General features: G+C 38.1%; 1 protein-coding gene across 23 annotated transcripts in view; it reads right to left on the bottom strand.

The window, feature by feature from the left end:
* Positions 1-22,424, bottom strand: part of mffa (mitochondrial fission factor a) — a 583,551-nt gene that overhangs the window by 410,274 nt on the left and 150,853 nt on the right. For all 23 annotated transcript variants that reach the window (XR_007425391.1, XR_007425390.1, XR_007425389.1 and 20 more), the window contains one exon: positions 3,313-3,479. Coding sequence is in view for 8 of the 23 variants with exons in the window: in XM_049467407.1 (XP_049323364.1) it covers positions 3,313-3,479 (167 nt within the window). In the remaining 15 variants the exon portion in view is untranslated. The remainder of the gene's footprint in view (positions 1-3,312; positions 3,480-22,424) is intronic.

Here is a 22,424-nt window from a genome sequence, read left to right on the forward strand (position 1 = left end):
CATGTTGCTTCCATCCTTAAAATGTCTTAGGTGGCAGTTCATGACAACAATGTCATGTAGCAAATATTGGGGACAAAAAAAGCTACAGACCGGCAGAGGGCAAAGTCGACTCTCCACTTTAATTTAAATGTCAGTCAGTAAGCACAGGATGACATCAAGTGACCTACAAAAAGGAATGGCAAATGGCAGCTGGGGTGAAGTGCACAGGAAGAAAAATTCTTAACATGCTCCTAGAGGCAGGGCTCGGCATGTCATGTAAAGCTAGAAAATTTGCAAAAGTTTGCAAAAGCCCATAAGGATTGGACCATAGAGGTCTGAAGTAAGGTCATCTTCTCCGATGAGACCAAATTTCAGCTTTGTCCAGCACCTGGTTGTCTAATGGTTAGACGGAGACCTGGCGGGGCGTACAAGCCACAGTGTCTTGAACCCACAGTAAATTTTGGTGGAGAATGCTTCAGCAAGGCTGGAATTGGGCAGGTTTATCTTTGCGAATGACATATTAATCAAGCCAAATACAAGGTTATCCTGGAAAAACCCTTGTTCCCCAACTCTTGACTTTTTTTCCAGCAGAACAATAATTTCACACAGCTAGGTCAATCAATGTGTGGATGAAAGACCACCAGATCAAGACCCTGTAGTGGCCAGCCCAATCTCCAGGCCTGAACCCTAACCTCTGAAATGTAATCAAGAGGAAGATGGATGATCACAAGCCATCAATCGAAGCTGAACTGTTTGAATGTTTGCGCTGGAGTGGCATAAGGTCAACCAAAAGCAGTGTGAAAGACTGGTGAAAAGCATGACAAGATGCATGAAAGCTGTGATAAAAATCATGGTTATTCCACCAAATATTGATTTCTAAACTTAATATTAAAACATTAATATTGCTCTTTAAGTTCTGAAAACATTTCTCATTTTCTGTAAATAAATCCTTAATTTTTGTTTGGAATTTTGGAGAAATTGTTGTCAGTTTATAGAATAAAAGACCAATCTTCATTTTACTCAAAAATATAACTATAAGGAGTAAAATCAGAGAAACTATTCATTTAGAAGTGGTCTCTATTTTTTTTTCTAGAGCTGTATATCATAACAGATCCAGGGATCTGAAAACAGCTTACACAACACAGAAAACTGCTTTCAAAATATGAAGAAATCTACTGTATCAAAAAGACAAACTACAGCTTCATGGAGAACACCAGTAAACAGCACTGTACACAGATCTGTACACAGCCCTACAACACCACAAGCACAGCCAGAGCTCACACCTACACTGGCCTGCAGCGACAGGATACTGAATTAAGGACTGTCTGTCCTGGCATAGGAGTTTACTCATGTTAAAGAGAGAGTCCTGTCCTGCCTTCCTCAGGCAAACAACAACAGCCAACCAGCAGGAGAACTTTACACTGTAATTCTGCAGGAGAGGGACGAGATCCAGCTACAGCAGGCTATGAGAGAACTGGAGAAGGATAATTAGGCTCTTTGGACGGCCTTACAGAGTGTAACAGAGGAACTAAACACAATCACACAACTGCTCAACACTCCAGCTTAGATACCCCAACACAGCCAGACAAGCACCATATATAACTGCACCAGCCCCTCTTACATTACCTTTCCCACCCCTTACCCTCACCTACACACCCTACACTACCCCTCCTCCTACCCGACCTAAACCTACCCAACCAATACACACACTCACACCTAACTCCCACAGCACTGAGACACACACACACACAATGCCACACTGTCTGAGAAAAACACAGGATGTAGTATTTCTGTATGATTCTAATAGCAAATACAGTATTTAGACACAAAATATATTTTACCAAAATAAAAATCAACTAAGATCTGAAATCCAACCTTAAAAAAACATAGATCAATTATCAAACCTGAACTAAAAAAGAGTTCAGCACATCATCATTCATAGTGACCAATGATCTTACTCAGAACAGCAGGAACATGCCTGAATCACTGAACAAACAGCCATGACAGCCAGCAAGAGATTCTCTACAGCAACAATTACCATCTCCACTTTTTGTCAGGACTGGACACACCCCAACACACCATCAACATCAACTCAGACATTTACACACTCTGTACCCACATACCCATCACACATGTAGTACTTTATGGGCAGACGACCCAACAGCAGCTGGCAACTGCCACCACAGGTACAGCTCAACCCTTACCCAGAACTACAAATGAGACTATACACAAGCCGAAGTTGCTCAAGGGACCACACCTTTACCCACCCAGCTACACCCCAACTAGCTACAGCACAACCAACCACAGCACAACCAGATACAGCACAACTAGCTACACCACGACCAGCTACACCCCTAACCAGCCACACCCTGTCCAGCTACACCCTGACCAGCTACACCTCCAAGAGCCACAGCACAAACAGCTACAGCTAGCTACACCTTATCTGGTTACAAAACAATTGGCTAAACCCAAACCGGACACATAACAACCAAATACAGCACAACCAATGACAATCCAACTAGCCAAACCAAAATACCATCACTAAAAATCTCAGCAAATTAGAATCAGCTAGCTATAAAAAATAAAGTCCCAATTAGACTACCTTATAACTGTACAGAAATTAAGGAAGAAACTTAAATTACTAAAATACGGAAAAGCCTGCAGAATTAATAATGTAAACAATTAAAACACAGCAGTCTTAAATCACAACTAGCCTTTTAAGATAGTATTTAAATTTGGAATTTTTCCTGTAATCTGGAATAAAGGACTTATTACCCCAATTTATAAAAATGGTAAAAAATTTGACCCAAACAACTACAGGGCTATCTTTGTAAATAGTAATTTTGGCAAAGTCTTCTGCAGTATACTAAACACCAGGCTATTAAAATATATGACTGAACATATTTTGACTCAAAATGTCAAATTGGATTCCTACCTAAGCATTGAACGACAGACCATATTTACACCTTAGATGCACTCATTCAAAAACACATCCATCAAAAAAACAAAGGGAAAACATTTGCTTGTTTTGTAGACTTTATACATAATTTAGTAGAACCTGGGTCCTTATTGCACACTTTCTGTAAATCCTAAAAACCTAATTTCTCTTTTTAAATGTCACTGTGTTCATCTGCTATATGATATATTTAACTAAACATAGCTGATCCAAACAACCAATGATTTATAAAAGAAAATGTATAAAAAAATATATATACAAATGTATAAAATTTATAATTGTGAAAATGATCAGGGCCATCCAAACTTTTTCATACCACTGTAATCTCTATAAGGACTTTTCCACATCAAAATCAAAATTAGCAGTATCTACTTTACCTGTTCATTTGCAAGAACACTGGGTTTTTCAACTTCGAGAAAGTCAAGGGGCCGGTCACTGAGGGTGAGAACACGTGGAGGGGTCTGAAGAGACAGGGTCTCCAGTGGAGTGGACTGGATAAGGTCCAGATCTCTGGGCCTGGAGAACTGGGTATCCTCTCCAGCAGCTTTGAAATAAGGAAGAACAAACAATAAACACCATCAGATTCAATGCATGATATGTTCTGTCGTGGAAATCGACAAAGACAGTCAACGAGCCGGGATGCCAAAAAGAGAAGGTTTTTATTTTGAAGTTGCAAAAAGGAAAAATAAAGCAAAAGCAATGGATGAAGAATGAGAGTAGTCAGGAAAGTCGGAAAAAGCCCCTTTCTGTGTCGACTGGGCATTTTTATACAGTCCCCCCCTGCATACATGAGGCAATCCCCTCGTGATCTGTTTGGAACAGGTCCCTACCAAATATAAAAAGAGGAACAGAAACTGCACGTACCAGAAGATAAGCTTTTTAGGAGAGAATAATTCATGAATCAGAAAGCTCTATTTTACTATGACAAAACAGTTTCCAGGCAAACCTGATTTTCATTCCTTGAGGAGAGAATAATTCATAAATCAGAAAACACCATTTGCTATGACCCGCTAGTCTCCAGGCAGAACTCAATTTTCATCTCTTTAGGCCTCAAATCTGAGCCTGTATGTCCCAGGAGCAGAGAATACACAGTTCACATAAAATCAATGATAACATACTGATTGAATGATTAACAGGATGAATATTGAATGATTAACAGTAATAATCAGTATAATTGATTATGAATACATGAAGTAAATCAGGAATACATGGAATAAATGTTGATTTTCCCCCACATTTCCCCCCTTTTAATCAAAAATTTTCATTTTGATTAAACAATAAGAAAAAAAAATAATAATAATAATAATAATTTTCAACACATAAATGCTGATTACAATGATATCTGTGATGGTCAAATGCACAATGTCCTGCTGTTGTCCTGCTCCCAGAGCAACAAGGAAAAAATACATGAAAATCATCGTCTATAGTGGTTTGGCTTCCTTTTTCTCGTAGACTACCTCAGCCCCACGTACGAAGAGCTTTATTCTGGCTCTTGATGTTGTGTGATAAGACTATGTGTGTTTTTAATGAGATGTGTTTAAGAGTCTCTGTATGTAGTGTACTTTGACGCAAACGAAACGTTGCTGAATGAGTTACTTCCTCAATTTCGCTCCTCGGTCACAGCCAGGCACTGACGCCCCTGCTGTGTGCTGTCTGCTGCTGTGGGCAATTTCAGCTGCCCCTCCTTCCTGCTGCGGCCTTCGTCTGAGTCAGACGATTCAGCTGCTGCTGTCTCGTCTCCTCCCGCTTGCTCTGTGAGCGATCTCTGTTGCTGCACAGCTGTAGAACCCTCGCCTTTCAGTTGATCTGCGTGCGTTGTTCTCTCAGTCACCTGGAAAGGCTCAATCCAGCCATGCTCGTTCCCCTTTCGTGCGCAATGGCGGAGTAACCCTCACTCTGTGTCTGGACTGGTCCACCTTTGCACCACGTTCTCCTTCTCCCCCTGTGTAAACAGATCTGAAACAAGACTTTTGTATTCGTTATAATCATGTTTAAGGTTCTCTATTCATTTTGGAAGTCTGTTAAGGGGTCCTCCGTGTCTCCTTCCTGCAAGTTAAAATACATGGTTAAAATACATTTATCACACTTAACTTGAGCTCTAATTTCCCCTTGGAAGTTAATTATTTCATATTTAAATTTTGTCTGTGCACAGATTTCAGCCCAATTTTGTTTTCTTACCTTCTTCGGTTGTCCTTATTTTCAGTTATACTCAATCATGATCTTTACTGTCAAAAGTGCTTTAAATCCCTAACATTTAGTCATTTTTCAATTTTAAATTGCAACATTTAATTATCAACACCATTAATTACTGTTTTTTTCCTTACTTTTGTTCACATCCCTTTCCCTTTTAGTGTAACTGCTTCCCCATGGCTATAACTAATCTCTTATAGCCAAATTAGCTTTTACAAACACCTAGTTTACCACTAGACACACACTATGTCTCATGCACACACACAAACACACACACAAGTACACATAAACAAACTCAAACACTTGTACTTCCACTCTCACAAACACTAACCAAGCTAAAGATCACACACCTCAATTCTGCACCATCATTGTACAGACCATATTTTACTGCTTCACAGCCCAAAGCTGCTGCTTTAAACGCACCTGCTGTTAAACCTACCACTGAATGCTTCCTGCATATCCTCTTATATTGTATTGATAGTACTACATAGATAATAAATAAGGAACAAACATTTGGAAATATATCTGAATCATGTTTATTATCATTGCTCCATGCAAAGTTTTAATGATCAGCTGCTCTATTCTCCCATTCATCTCCACACTGATTGATATAATATCAGGGCCCAAAGTTTTAAACTCTGCACAAACTACACATAATGTGGCTTTTGTCTCAGGAATGGTTCCATGTTGATGTACTGGGCTTTCTTGGGTTACTTTTGCTTGGACTTTAGAATCACCGCTTGTGGCTATATTATTTTACCTGCCACTTTAATTTTCTGCGGTGTGCTATTTATTAAGAAATCATGATTCTGACTTTATTCAGTTCCCAAGATTTTTATAAAGCCTTGATTTCTAGATTTAGTTGATTTTATTTAGTGCTTTAAGAATTGGGATAAGTGGAACGTGATTATTTTCCTCTGTATCAATCGTTCCATTACAGACAATAATATTATCAATATTAATAAACACAGATGTTATGCTTTGCTTTGTCCACGTTATTATAGCAAGCAAATCCGAACAATGTTTTACATTTACTTTTCAATATTTTCAATATGTATTTATGCATATACAATGCCAAGCAGATTGCTTTTCACAATTATCAACAATACATATATTTCCTTAAACAATTTATCAAATCTCACTTACTGTTTCCCTTGCTCCAAAAGTGGCTCACATGTTGAATAGTGAAAGTTCAATTTTGTGATTTCTAAGTTTCTTATTTCTTCTTTTTAAATTAGGATTGGGTGTGTCTTAAAGTTAAGACTGTTACAATATTGCTGAGAGTAATTGCTCATCTGCATAGAGGTTGTTTTAAAACCAAACTTTAAAAGATAAAACAAGCTAAAAGTTAAAAAAAAAATGCTCTATATCTATAGAATAATTATTGGGCAAATAATGGTGGCAATAATGATCATCTATCTACCTCTCCCCCTTTTTTCTGAAACAGAATTTCTGTTTCAGAGAACTTAACACAAAATTGCTTCACCCTCTTTACTGTCCATTTGGGCTGGTCTACCCTGCCCAGGCCTCCACTGAACACACACCCCATCACGTCATTCATCCACTCACTCCCCCCTGGGCTGCGCTTCCCTTCCACGATGTTTTCTCCGTTTTCTGTTGAAATGCATGTGGTGGTCAGATCGAGACTGTGCCTGTCTTAGGTTGTCCCTGTGTAATATGTTGGGATCTTACCCGTCTTTGGCTAACCAGCCTAGCCCACTGAACCACACACAGCGTAGCAGCACTGTTTCATCAACATTCAGTGCTGTAGTGTTTCTGCAGGGAGCACAAACCCAGGTATGTCACACTGTCACAAACTCACACTCTGGTGTTCGCCGTGAAAGCCTGTGCAAGGCACCGAGTACCCATGGTTTATTATTTGTTATTATTGTATACAGATTTTCCTTATTACCATCAGTATCACCCTTTCTCTCCCACTGAATTTAGCTTAAATTATTTGCTTTGATAACACTGCTCTGGAATAGACCCAAAAGAGTGCATGTCAATGAATAATTATTCAGATTTGGCATCTGTATCTCACAGATGTACCACAAGGTTAAAGTTTGGTCCAGTTTTATTTAATATATATATATAAATTATATTACTGGCTCTGCTTCTTCAGATTGCAAACTTTACCATTATGCAGATGAAACAATTTTATATTGCTTAGCTGATTTTGTTCATGCTACAGCCAGAAAATTATGCATTTGTTTTATAGGTGGCATTGTATAAGCATGAAAACTAAATCTATGCCGTTTTCCAGATCTCTTTCTAGTCTAATTTAATACTGTAAAGCAAAACAGAGAGCTGCATTTTCAAACACATTTTATTTCCCCTTATTTAAAATGAGAAAGACCTTCATTTTCAAATAAATAAGGTCTTTTCTCATTGGTTTCTGAAATCAACTATCCCTCTTATGAGGATCAAAATGTAACATAGAGAAATTAGATATTACATCCGTCTTATATAAGTCTCATTCAGCTAGGACTGAACTGAGATCAGTCTGAATGAGAAACGAATAGTAAGATAATTGACTAAATCACCTGATAAAAAGCTGTGTTTGGAATGGCTCACTCATTAATTCATTCACTATTCACTATGTAGCATTTTCTATTTATTAAACTTATTTATTTAACAATCAAACAAGAAACCATGTTTATTTGTCCTGCTCTGAGGACATCTTACACAGCAGTACTGCATGGCATAGTATATTTTGGAATTTCCAGTTACTTTTATTTTTAATTTGTTTTGCTAACCAACCCCATAATCCCTTTATTAAATTCTATAAATTCTATCCAGTCACATACCTCTCCGACATTATTCAACAACTTAATTATTTATATTAACATTTTTCCCAACCTTGCTTACATTAAAGTACACTGTACTCATGATTGGGTATTCACATTTTCACATTTTTATTTTAGAACTGTCTTATAGCGTATGCATATGTATATTATATTATATTTCTATTTCACATTAGTCACTGTCATAATAGATGTCATTGCACTTTACTCTGTTAATTATTTAATTATTTATGACCATTAGTAACATCTACCGCACTGCTCCGTTTACAGATAGATCTTCACCTTGTATAGTTAGGGTTTTTTATATCCTTATATTTTCTTATATGTATATATATATATATCTACCCATACAAAAGCCTTTTTCCCCTGTTTTCACTGTGTATTATTCTATTTCCCTACTGAACTTATGTTCTATTTTCTATGATATCTCACAAGCGTTAATTCACAATTAAAAATCAACCTCTCAGTCTAAAACCCAATATTCTGGACCAACTCCACCTACTTCACCTTGGACTCCTCCCCTGCAGTGGGACTCATCCATTTCCTATTTCGTTGTCACTCACGACTTCGTACACACACTCTTTAATTCGCTGCCATACACTTTCTCACTCACTGCCACACACACATTCTTTCTCTCCGCCAACACAAGATACACATTTTCTGTTTCTCTCTCAGGAAAACTGGACCCGCACACTTTCACACTCACAGGTACACTTTTAATCCCTTTAACAGACACTCGTACACCCTTTTCTTTTCCTCTCTGTCAGTCGCACTGTCGCACACACTTCTGTTTCACTCACTCTAAACAGGAAAAGACGAGAGGATAAAAACCAGACAGAAAAATTTAGAAGTGAGAAAAAAACGGAAGCGGTGCGGAGCAAAGCCAAAAAAAAATTAGATAGCAAAAAAAATTTATAAGACACTTGTCTTTCGGCATCCCCGTTCATTTCCCCTTAGAAAAATGTACTTTAACAAAGTTTCCCCTCTGGCCCGAAACCCCCCGCTCTCAACACACAGATGAGGGATCGATCCATTTTTCTTTACCAGCAGGTTCGCGACTCTATCGCTGTGCCTATGTGCTCACAGCCCCGTCAGACTGTGCCCTCCGTTTTCTCACAAAAAACCAGGGGAAAAAATCTTTAACCTTTAAATATCGTCATACAAAGGCGGGTTATCCGGCCCCAGGAACCAGTTTCTCTGGGTTATGCCCCAAATCTCGGATTGAGGCAAACACACAGCACCAAAGAATTACAGGTTCCTCCTTTTGCCTCTAACCTCTTCACATCAACTCAGACTGTGTGCCAGGGGGCTCAAACCAGACGAAGAAAGATATAAAAATATACTCACACGTGGTGCGGCTGCAGCGGCCCCGGACACCCCCCCGACCCCCAGAGAAAACGCCTTTTCCTCTAAAAAACAGTTGAGGTTCTAAGGTTGGGTTTCTTTTTTTTTTTTTTTTAACCCAAGAGCGTCCTCCGCTTTTCTTGCAGGGTCTAGAGGTCCCGGTGCACGAGCAGCCCACCGCAGGGACGCCAATTTGTCGTGGAAATCGACAAAGACAGTCAACGAGCCGGGATGCCAAAAAGAGAAGGTTTTTATTTTGAAGTTGCAAAAAGGAAAAATAAAGCAAAAGCAATGGATGAAGAATGAGAGTAGTCAGGAAAGTCGGAAAAAGCCCCTTTCTGTGTCGACTGGGCATTTTTATACAGTCCCCCCCTGCATACATGAGGCAATCCCCTCGTGATCTGTTTGGAACAGGTCCCTACCAAATATAAAAAGAGGAACAGAAACTGCACGTACCAGAAGATAAGCTTTTTAGGAGAGAATAATTCATGAATCAGAAAGCTCTATTTTACTATGACAAAACAGTTTCCAGGCAAACCTGATTTTCATTCCTTGAGGAGAGAATAATTCATAAATCAGAAAACACCATTTGCTATGACCCGCTAGTCTCCAGGCAGAACTCAATTTTCATCTCTTTAGGCCTCAAATCTGAGCCTGTATGTCCCAGGAGCAGAGAATACACAGTTCACATAAAATCAATGATAACATACTGATTGAATGATTAACAGGATGAATATTGAATGATTAACAGTAATAATCAGTATAATTGATTATGAATACATGAAGTAAATCAGGAATACATGGAATAAATGTTGATTTTCCCCCACAGTTCACATTGCAAGCCTCATTTATATACATGTATAAATGTAAGTTACCTGAATCTGCCTGTGAACAAATGTTTTTAAAAATCCTGCAGCCATGGCCACTACTAAAACTAGAATATTATCATAGATTTAGTGGAAGAGTCTAATTTACATATTAGTAGGGCTGGACCCGAATATTCGGGTATTCGGATATTCGTTCGTTGAGTAGGTATTCGGTTTTTAATTTTGGTATTCGGATATTCGTTTTTTTTCTCCTTTCCAGAGTTCCACCTCACTCTAACCACTTCTGTTCTCGCGGGTCCCGTCAGAATATCTTGCGCGCGGGACAGAACTGAACTGTTATTGGCTGGAGCGGGAGTGTAATCCAGACGATGCGGGAGCAAATTAATAAATAGTTAAGAAAACTGTAATAATTGTAAAAAAAAAAAACCTAAAGAAAACTCTCAACGCGCAGGATGGACCGACACACACACGCACACACCGATGGTGTTTGGACTGGGGTAAGGAACGGGACCACACTATTCAGCGCTGCTGTTTTAATAAATATATAAGTAAATTTGAAGCATTAAATGTAGTTTATTTAATTTATATTAGGAACGTGGGGCGGGAGCGGCAGAAATGTGTATGTGGCGGGCGGGCGCGGGATTAAAAGAAGCAATTTTTTTGCGGCGCGGTAACGAGACAGAAACGCGGGAGCGTGGAAGAGTGGGTTTAAAAATCAGTCTCGCGCAGACCTCTATTATACATGATAAAAAAAATGCAGGCTCTTCGAAACTGATTTATATAATAAAACGTAAGGGGTAATGTGGCAACAGTAGGGGCTAAATCGGTTACAAAAGCCTGGCCTACAAAAATGATGTCTGAACGAATTTCCTCTTATCTAATATAATTTAAAATGGTTTAAAAATATAAAATAATTTCTAAGCAAACGAAATATTTAACATTGAGCTTATAGCCCAAGTGCAAAAATACAAAATCAGTAATACGGCTATGCCCTGCACAATCCTTAAACCGAAATAGACCAAGTACAATAACGTCATTAACAATGACTTTCCTCTACTCTAATATAATTTAACATGGTTTAAAAATATAAAATAATTTCTAAGCAAACGAAATATTTAATATTGAGCTTATAGCCCAAGTGCAAAAATACAAAATCAGTAATATGCCCTGCACAATCCTTTAACCGAAATAGACCAAGTACAGTTTACAATGACTGTCCTCTAATATAATCAACAATGTTTAAGAATATAAAATACTTCCTGAACAAACGTTTTTTTTGTTTGTTTTTTTAAGCAAATAGCCTAAGTGTGAAAACACAAACTGGGCTGGCTTGCGCAGCGGAGAAACCGTGCAGCAGCAGCCTCGGAGTGGGGCAGCAGAAATTCCGGGATGAAAACACAAAGAAATCTGGGCTAAAAACACAGAAAAAATATGGGGTGAAAACACAAAAATACGGGACAAAAACACCAAAAATCCGGGGTGAATATGTCTCGTCGGTCAGAGCAAATTGAACATTTTTCAGTGGATTAAAGGGGCCGTGATTTGCTTTTTTTTTTTTTTTTTTTTTTACCTCTTTTTTTAAAAACGAATATTCGAATATTCGCTTCGAATCAGTGCCGAATATCCGGAGCTCAAAAAACGCTATTCGGGCCAGCCCTACATATTAGTGCTGGGCGGTATAACCAAAAATGCACACAGAGTTTTTCAAGATTCTGACGGTTTTACTGTATTTTTTATTATTATTTATTTATATTTTTTCCATGACTGGGCTTAAATATAGGTTTTTGAATTACTGTGTTGTTAGGAGTAAAAACAATATCAAACATTAAGGTTTTAAATCAAGGCTTTGATTACTACTGGGTTTACTTTGTCCCACAAAATTACACAATGTATGAAGAAATCCGACTTCCCTAGCAGAAAAACAGCTGAAGAATGTAAACAATAGGTCTTAAAAAGAGATACACCAACAACTTTAATACGGCTTCCTTTTCAAAACTAGCTAAATGTTTTATTTCCATAAACACTATAAACGGACATAAAATACTCCAAGTTTATTTGAAAGAGATATTTCTCAAATGTTCTATTGCACAAACTAGACACAAGTTTAACATTAAATTACAATATATTATTATTGAAGCCATTTGAGTGTTAAAGTATTTAAGCAATTCCCTTGATTCTCCAGTTAACAAATACCTTTAGTAAAGTGTGCATTAATATTAGCCTATACTCTATACGTATTCATATATTTAAAAGGGCTATAGTTACTCATATTGTAAGCAGCAGCAGCAGAAGCTCCAAGAGATCTTTTCTCATGTTTCTCCAGGCAGGACAGCGTGAGGCTCCACTGAGCTGCATTAGTTTGTTATGTTAACTGTGAGTTCCACAGTGCCTCTACTGGTATGGCCGTATGTGAAAAATGCAGTTCTAAATTCCTCATGCTTGTTAAGTTTAGTTTTTTGTTGGTAATTAAGGTTTCTGCTTAGAGAAAGGCTGCAAACCAGGGGTTAATGGACATACAACCCACAGCACAAGATCATTCAGGTTTGTGGACGGTGGAGTGGGTGGATGCCAGTGTTTCAGGGTGCCGCAAGTCTACATAACTGTCTGACTCGCTACCTTCAGATAGGCTGTCATATTTAAATCAGGTGGATTCATTAGCCATACTCTAACAATAGAACTACATTTTCTGTTCTCCATAAATCTAGTCAGAACTAATTCCATCAATTCATCTTTCTTCAAGTTAATGCCTGCTCACCTGTTCACCCTGACACCCTTTACACAGATTTTTGGGTTAATAGATTCACTTATTTTATTGCTATTTTTTTCTCTACTGAGTTCCTTTCTGTCCTGCTGTCAACACTAGCTATATGTTTTCCACTGTGGGACTAAACAGATGATCTCAATGAGTGATGTCTGTATAGAAACATTAACTTTACAGTGGTGTCTTTTAGAAGCCTGAAAGATTTTATTGGAGATAGTCGCCCCACACGGTTTACACATTGTCTTGTTTTCGTGACGTCAAAGGAGAAATATATGGTTTCTCCACTTTCTCCCTGCTGACCAGAGGTGGTAAAAGTACTGAAAAATTGTAATTGAGTAAAATTACCTTTACTTTGCTAAAATTCTACTCAAGTAAAAGTACCCATCTAAAAATCTACTCGAGTAAAAGTAAAAAGTACTCAATTTAAAATGTACTTTGAGTAAAAGTTACATAGTTTATTTTAATTCATATAGGTGACTATAACCCGTATTTTTATAGTTTTACAGTTCATATTTATTTTTTAACTTGCCATTGCTATGCTTTAACTGCTATTTACGTGTTTTTTTAAACATTTAAGCAGATTGTTTAATGTTTCCAATAAAAACTTAAGGAATTAACATTAAAAACATGAAATTACACCAAAAAGAATGTTGGTCGGCGCAAGCGCAAACTATGTGATAAAATCAGCGGAACATAAACACAGCCGAACATGAGGCATTTCTCTCACCATCAAAACTTTCAGAAAGGTAAACTCAGTTTGTGGACGCAGGTTAAGCACGTAACGTAACGCAGCTCTGTTAACTTGTTAACTAACCTAGGCAGTTTGATATTTCTCCAGTTTAGTTCAGTGTTGTTTAATGTCTAAAAGGGATTTTAAAGCTTTTTACACTAAAAATTAAAATTCTCTGAATAATTTAATATATTAATTAATATTACAAAATTAACTGAAAACACCTAAAATATACAATTGAACATGTAATATTCAAAATATGGTAAAAACAAGAAAAAAAAATACAGGTGCTTTTTTTCCCCCAGCATTTTATTTTTTACTCAGTAACGGGGAGTTTTTCAATGTAGCGACGTAAATTACTTGTGTCAAAATGTAGTTGAGTATTTTAAAAACTACTTAAAAAATTACAAATTACTCATAAAATCTCCTCAATTTCAGTAACGTGAGTAAATATAATTCGTTACTTTCCACCTTTGCTGCTGACACTGTCGAGTTAACTTTGAATCGAGCTCCATAAATAACGACGAAGTTTGCAGGCGTGTTATCGTCTGCCCAGGTCTTGTATCTGACAGTGGCCGTGCTGCTGCAAAAGAGAGGTTCTGATAGGTTGACTACCCCGCTTGTCCTGCCTCTCCACCTAAGCTAAAGTAGTAGTGATTGAATCTCTTCCTCACTGGTCCCTACATTTCACAAAACTAAATCAGCTCTGATTAAATGTCGTCCCTGCCAAACATTTTCATCTCGTTTTTATTTGTTGATGAAAAAGTCAGTTAATTTCGTCATTGTTTTTATTATTTTATGATGTTTCTATTTAGTTATCGTCTCGATTTAGTCTTGAATAAAAGGTTTGTTAACAAAAACTATGATGAAATTAACACTGCAACACACTAGATACCCACTGTCCAGCTACAGCCACCTGCCTGGGGGATAGCTGCCACAACTTTTTGGTAAATTTTCGGTGGAAAAATAATGGAAAAAATAAAGATGCTTTACTTCTTAAATAACAAAGAAACTTCATTATAACCATGTTTTGAGAGAGAGAGAAAGAGAGAGAGAGGGCGAGAGAGAAAGAAAGTGACAGAGAGAGTGAGAGAGAAAGAAAGTGACAGAGAGAGAGAGAAAGAGAGAGAAAGAATGAGAGACTTGACTTTTAAACCTCACTTGATTATCACAATAAGCACAAAACTCCTACAAAAAGTCTCAAATTTGATGCTTAAACCCCACAAAAATAACAAAAAAAAAAGCAAAAATGTTAAAAAGATAAATCCAAAATCTCCTCATTAGGAACACATAAAACCTCATTCTGCCCCCACACTCGATTAAAAGCCAGCATGTTATGTGTCAACTTAAGAAAAGCATGTTCCACCCTGAGCCTGGACTTTACTGCTGTTCTCAGCAGCAGCTCGGGGTCCAGTGTTTCTTCCCCTGGAGTTTACTCTTTCAGGAAAGCCATACTGCAAGTTTGCTCTGAACAATCAAGAAATTAACCAGGCAGATCTTCTCCTTATTGGCAGACACATACTTTAGACCAAACACATAAAGAGTATCTGACCTAGGGATGCAAATTATCGATTAATTAATTAATCATAAGTTGATTGATCTTATCGATCGACTTTCGATTAATTGATAAGCTGCGTTTTTTACCTGAATTTTAGTGTTTCAATAGGGCCTTTAAAATACCAGCTAAATAGTTAAAACACTGAGTTCAAAAAGTATATATTATATTATGATAATTATATTGTATTATATTATATTATATATTCCTCAAGTAATTATGCATTAGGAAAAGAAAGCAGACTTTTTATGGTATAACAGAATACATTCTTTAATTAAAAAAAAAAAGAAATAAATTAAGGACTGGCTCAGTTTTTGCGTTTTTGTAACATTAGAAATTAAAAAAAAAAAAAAAAAAGAATAGAAGAAATTAAATAGAGAGCCAAACAGAATATTATTGAGCCTATAGATTATGAAGAAACTGCATCTAGGCTATTAATTAGGAAATCCTCAACAATCCTCAACGCAAGGAGATCCTGAAACCCTGGACCGTCTACTGTGTTGATTGGTATCAAATCTCTCTGGATCATGCTGCATATCCTCTCTGTAATGCCCTCCGCCCTTCTCCCATCACATGCTCGCGCTCCCAGTGTAGCTGTGATTTTTGGTTGACCAGGTGCACTGGTGTCATGCAGGACAGCTGCATGCACGGTGTTCAAATGATAACAGAGTGAGCTAGTGGAACTGTTGTATTTCAATACCGCATTACACAGAGAACATTTGACTTCTTTGCCTAAATTAACGATGTTGAGATGGTCCCACACCGCACTTCTTTTCGCCCACTTCATTTTATTTTCAACCCTGGTCTCTCGTGAGATGTGTTCACCTCTCGTTCTCACGCTCTGTTCCAGTTACTTCAGTAGCGCCCTCTAGCGATTAATTTCACGAGTAATACATTTTGTTCAAACAACCTCTTGATCGACAATTAATCTAAAGTCGATTAATCATATGCATCCCTAGTCTGACCACAACACGACAAGAGCACTGCACCATACCTTGCTAGCCCTGTTGAGTACACCTTAAAAACAAGTGCTCTACAGTCTCCTCACCGCTGCAGGAGGGACACTGCTCCTCTGTAGTGGGATCAATGTGCGCTATGTGTCTCTTCGTAGCCACGGCCCAATGCACAATCCTCCACTGCAAATCTGCAGTGCGTTTTTCTACTGGAGGTTTGTATAGGGATCTCCAGCAACATCGTGGAGAAGAGCAGTGTTGGGAGTAACGGCGTTAAAATAAACGGCGTTACTAACGCCGTTACTTTTTTCAGTAACGAGTAATCTAACTAATTACTCTGACTGTAACTATAACGCCGTTACCATTTTCGACACTCCGTTACTGCACATTACTTTAGCAGCTGAATGAACTTTTTTTAACTTTGCGCATACAGACAAAGAGCCCTATCATACACCCCGCACAAGGCGTGTAGCGTGGCGCTTTGCCACCCGTCAACAGTCTATTTTTAGGCCTTGCACGCGTCCTTAAAATAGCGTTGGACTTTGGAATATATTAACACCGATGGGCGTGGTGGTCTGGAAATGATGTGTGTTGAGGTAAATTTCTGGCGTGTTTTTATCTTGGCGGCGGAAAAAAGCTTAGCGCGATTGCTCACCCTGCGCTCCAAAATACTCCATACCATCACATCTTTACCACATAAAAATAAACCACACCCAGAGCCTTCAGCAATCAACTATGAAAAAATATATATACTTAAAAATCTGCACTGTAACTATAAATTATTATTAGTTATATTTATTTCTGTCAGTTATAAGGATTTATATTTATGTTTAGTACACAGACTAAATAACTGTAACTAGGCATTCTGCTGTTTAAAAATTTCAACAGATGCTTATTCTCACTCAAATGCTGGAGTTTTGAAATGGAAAATTAAAAGAGAAAATAACTTTGACTGAACATAAATTTATTTTAGTTAACTTTGCTATTATTTAACTGAATTTCACTTTTATATCTGAAAAACAAAGCACATTGTCAATCTGGCGCGTGGTGCTGCCCGTCAATTATATAAAACTTAAAACATTTGAAATACACAGAAATATAACGCTATATGTTAGCATTCGTTTCTTATCACCAGGGCAAATTTATTAAAATATTAAATATATTAATTCATGAATTAAAATCTCGTCCAGCGCACTGAAATGTCAGGCACGCAAAGTGGTGCTTGGCGCAGCGGCGCGGCATTGCGCGCAGAATAACCTCTGTCTTCTAAAAAAAGTTTTTATAAATAAGATCTGACAAGTATACTAAAATTAATGTTATTAAACTTACTAAAGCCAACAAATGTACTGTTAATTAATAAAGAGAAATCAGGCAAAATGCGCTGCGCCTCTCTCTCTCTCTCTCTCTCTCTCTCTTTCGCAGCGCGGAGCTGAATTCAGCGCGAGGCTATAAATAGTTTACAACTCAGTTCAGTTAAATAAAAATAAGTAAGGACCTGTAAGTTAATCAAATATTGTCAAATATAAAGGATAGGTTGAGGTTTTGGTGAGCTGTTTTCATGATTTGAAACTGAAACTAACCGAAACTTTTATTATTCTGCGCAAAAAGCCTGTGATTGTTTTAAATGAGTTTTTTAATGGATTTAAATGAGTTTTTTTAACGGATTGTTGTTTTTGTCCATTCTTTTGTTTTGTTTATATATACATTTATTTCTTTGAGTGTGGTTTGGTTTGTTTAATTTTATCCCCAGACGTGTATTTGTTTTTTCCGTTTTTTTTTCAGTATTACATGTCTTAGTAATTTTCTTTGGTCCTGTGGAGTTTTTCGTTTCTTATTTTTTTTATTCGTTAGACTATATTTTTGTCAACATTTTGGGTTTATTTTTGTTTGTTATTTTTCTAATAATAATAGTAATTACATCATTTATTTTCTTTATTTATTCTTTATTTATTTATTTTTACAGGGCGAAGTAACGCAATAGTTACTTTTACTGGTAACTAGTTACTTTTATAGTGGAGTAACTCCGTTAGTAACTCAGTTACTTTTTTGGAGAAGTAACTAGTAACTATAACTAATTACTTTTTCAAAGTAACGTGCCCAACACTGGAGAAGAGCCTGGTGCCAACAACGCTGACCATTTCGACTCCTTGAGACCAGAGAGACTGTCTTTATGGACAACTTTAACACAAGCTCCATACAAGGCCTTTTTAGACACATCACTAAAATTGTCCAGACATGGCAGTGTAAAAGACAGGAGGGCCCCCTCCTCCTCACATGAGTCCTCTGTATTAAAAACAAGTAGTACAGACTGGTAAAACTGGGTAGCTCCAGACAGGTTTATATTGTTCAGCTGTAGTACGAACAGGTGCCTGTCATAACCAAGGTTTTCCACCCTATGTAAAAGAACACAGGCAGTTGCAGCCCATGCCAACCCCGCTCCATATAAAAATCTCTGTGCTGTCTGCAGTCGAAAAGCTTTTATCCGACTGAACAGGTCGATCAAGCCTTGACCTGCTCTAACTCAGTCACATGTAAAGTCCCTATCCCCATCCTCCTGGAAAATAAGACTGCAAGCCCTGCACTCAGATTAGACCCATGACTAAGAACATACTTAGCATCCCACCACATCCCCCACTCCACCTCATTAGCCTTATCACTATGGGTTTCCTGTAGAAAAATTACATCAGCTTGCTTTTGCTTTATAAATTCAGCTACCATAGCCCTTTTACTCCCTTCCCACCCCCATAAATAATTTATCCAACATAAAAAAGGAGAAAGAGAGAGAAGACAGAAAAGGACATAAAAGAAGAAAGAAATCACCACTAGTGACCTATGTATATCTATTCCTCTTAGCTGGGGCTTTCCCCCGTCGTACTTTGGTCAGCATCTTCTTCAACCGGAATCTCTTCTTTCGACTTAATTCATCTAAATTAGCTGTTTTATGTATCTTTTTTACTAAGGAAATAAACTTTACCAACATGAACAACTGTGCCAAACGTTTTATCCAAAAAAGCATTAATCTCATGTAATGTATAAAACTGCTGATCCTCTCCAGCCTGAGAAGCCAGATCAGAGAAATCCGAAAGGGCATCCTCGCCCCCCCCCCATCCTGACTCATCACGTGTCCAGAATAAACGGGGGAACATTAGAAATCGTTACTCTGGGGAGTCACGTGGGACGGCTGAGCAAGATGGCTGCAAGTTAGAGGAGCTCTGCAAACCCACCAATAAATTAACTTATTTGAGCTAATTTACTTCACATTTTCAAAAGAATATACACTACGGAGTGAGAAATCATTTCCGTGGTCACATTTTCAAGTAGTTTGACTGGCAACATCGATGTCTACGTCGAAGTATTTCAAGCCTACCTCCGCAAGTCGGATGACCACGAGGCAAAGTCCGCCTGGAAACAGCACTTCTCCACAGAGGCAGACAAGCCAAGATCCAAACATAGCAGGTCAGGAACCAAACCTGAGCAACCTACTCGCGGAAATCAGTCAGATTAAAGCTACACTGCGAGGAGTTGCTGCCGATGTGACAACTATAAAAGAAACTACAGCTGAACTAAAGAACTCACTCAGTGCGGTACAAGAACGACTCGACGAGGCTGAGGGCCGTTTGTCCAAGGTGGAGGACGCTACCGCGCAGCTTTCAACTGGATGTGAGCGAAACGACAAACTTCCTGTGGAACCGCGTGGAGGATCTTCAGAACAGGAGCCGGCGGAATAATGTGCGGCTAATTGGACTGAAAGAGGGCTTGGAGGCAGGCGGAATGATCAAGTGTGTGGAAGCTATTCTGTCTGAGGGAATGGGGATCACCCTGGATTCAGAGTTCGCAATAGAGCGAGCACATCGCGCGCTAACACTGCGACCGGCTGAGGACCAACAACCAAGGCTAGTGCTGATTAGATTCTTGCGCTCCGCGGCGAGGGAGAAAGTGCTTAGAGTGTCCAGAGAAAGCAGAGGTATCAAGTGGGGTGGCTGCAAGCTCTCCTTTTTCCCCGATTTGTCGAGAGAGCTAGCCCAAAAGCGCAAGGCAATTTACAGCGGCTCGGAAAATGCTCCAGGAGATGAACGTAAGGTACACACTTTCATATCCTGCGTCGTTGCGATTTTCATGGAAAGGAAAAAACAAAGTCTTTACCGACAGTGCTGATGCAGAGCGCTTCATTAAGGAGCATGGTAACGTTTGAGGCTGAAATGACAAACTACACAGAAAAGTGGAACACTTCGTTCAGGTATGGTGGGTAGGGAAGCTGACCGTGCTAACTGACACCGGCTTAGTAGCTGGCACGGCGACCCACGGACCGAAATGGTCAGTTTTGTGTGTTGTTTGGAGACTGTTTCTCCACCGAACCCCCCTTTTTTCGGGTTTTTTTTTGTTTGATTGTTTTTCTTGTTCTCGATGTTTTTTGCATTGTTTATGTACATTTAAAATGTTTGATTACATGTTGAAATTGAAAGATGGTACATCACGGCATATCACGCACTTACGTTGTTGGTCTAAACTATGCAAGGCAGTTAAGATAAAGCACGCCCGTGCAACTAGTCCAGATTATAAAAATGGCTAAGTTTGTTAAATTTGTATCGTGGAATATAAATGGATGTGGAAATCCAATTAAAAGAAGAAAGATTTTGTCATATCTTAAACAGAAGGGGGCCGATATTGCACATATACAGGAAACACATGTAAAAGATTCTGAAGCTCTTAAATTTAAACGGGGGTGGGTAGGATACGTATTTCACTCATCATTCACAAGCAAACAAAATGGGGTGATGATTCTAGTTAACAAAATATTGAGTTTTATAATGCTTAAAGAATTTAAAGATAATTGGGGAAGGATTGTTTGTGTTGAAGCTCTAATCAACGGAATCAAAGTGATTCTATGTAACATATATGCTCCAAATAAACAAGATCCAGGTTTTATTAATGAAGTTAACAAGATCTTGGGTGACAAGGAGGGACAGATTATATTAGCTGGTGATTTTAACCAAGTAATTGATGCCACTATTGATAAAAGCATGTTCAGGGGTGCTCCAAGGCCCAGGGATCGGGAAGCAATTCATGCCCTAATAGAGGATACCCGATTAGTGGATATATGGCGATTAACAAACCCCCATAATAGAGAATATACTTTTTTTTCTCATTGTCACAAAACCTATTCAAGGATAGACTTTTTTTTTATATCAAACTCATTAACTGAACAAGTAGTGGATTGTAAAATTGATGCCATCGTTTTGTCAGACCACGCATTAGTAGAACTGGATGTGGATTTAAATTCAGAAAAGGCTCGAAGAGGGAGGTGGCGAATGAATACTACGTTATTACAGGATGAAGCATTTAGTGATTTATTGGCCCGGGAGCTGACTTCCTTTTTTGAAATTAACTTAGGGACCACAGAAAAGACATGTTCTGTGTGGGAAGCATCCAAGGCATATATCAGAGGGATATTAATTGCTAAAGCATCTAAAAGAAAAAAGGAGAACTTGATTAGGGTAAATAAATTGGAAATTGAAATTGCAATGTCAGAAAAGGACTTAGCGAGACATTACTCAGACCACTTGTATCAAGAGATCTGTAAACGTAAATTTGAACTGCATGATATATATAATAGGAAAGCGGAGTATGCGCTGTTTAGATTGAGAAGTAGTTTCTATGAAGGAGGGGAAAAGGCTGGGAAAATCCTTGCCCGGCAATTAAAACAACAGGATACCGGTAACATTATTCCAGTCATAAAGAATGGGGACACCTTGGTCTCATCATCGAAAGAAATAAACACTGTCTTCCAAAAGTTTTATGCAAAACTATATACATCGTCATCTAATTCTAACCCAGAGCAACTAAATCAATTTTTCAAAAATATAGAATTGCCAAAAATGACTCCAGAGTCAGTTGCTTGCTTGGATTTGCCAATTACGGAGGAGGAAGTTCGAGCTGCCATAGCTTCTATGAAAGTAGGAAAATCACCAGGTGTGGACGGCTTTCCAATTGAATACTATAAAAAATACACAGATATAATATCCCCTATACTAACAGAGGTTTATTTAGAAGCATTTGAATCTGTCTGTCTACCAACAACATTTGATGGAACATTGATATCATTGATACCCAAAAAAGATAGAGATGTAACGGATCCCTCTAGTTTTAGACCCATTAGCCTTATTAATGTAGATTGCAAAATATTACCTAAAATACTAGCTTCTCGCTTGGAGAAAGTTTTGCCCAGCATAGTAAATAGTGATCAAGTAGGCATTATACGAGGCAGATCTTCAGTCGATAATATGAGAAGATTATTACACCTAACGTGGTTGAACTCCTCAAATGA

Source organism: Astyanax mexicanus, chromosome 18, assembly GCF_023375975.1.
Source record: "Astyanax mexicanus isolate ESR-SI-001 chromosome 18, AstMex3_surface, whole genome shotgun sequence".
Classification (NCBI taxonomy): domain Eukaryota; kingdom Metazoa; phylum Chordata; class Actinopteri; order Characiformes; family Acestrorhamphidae; genus Astyanax; species Astyanax mexicanus.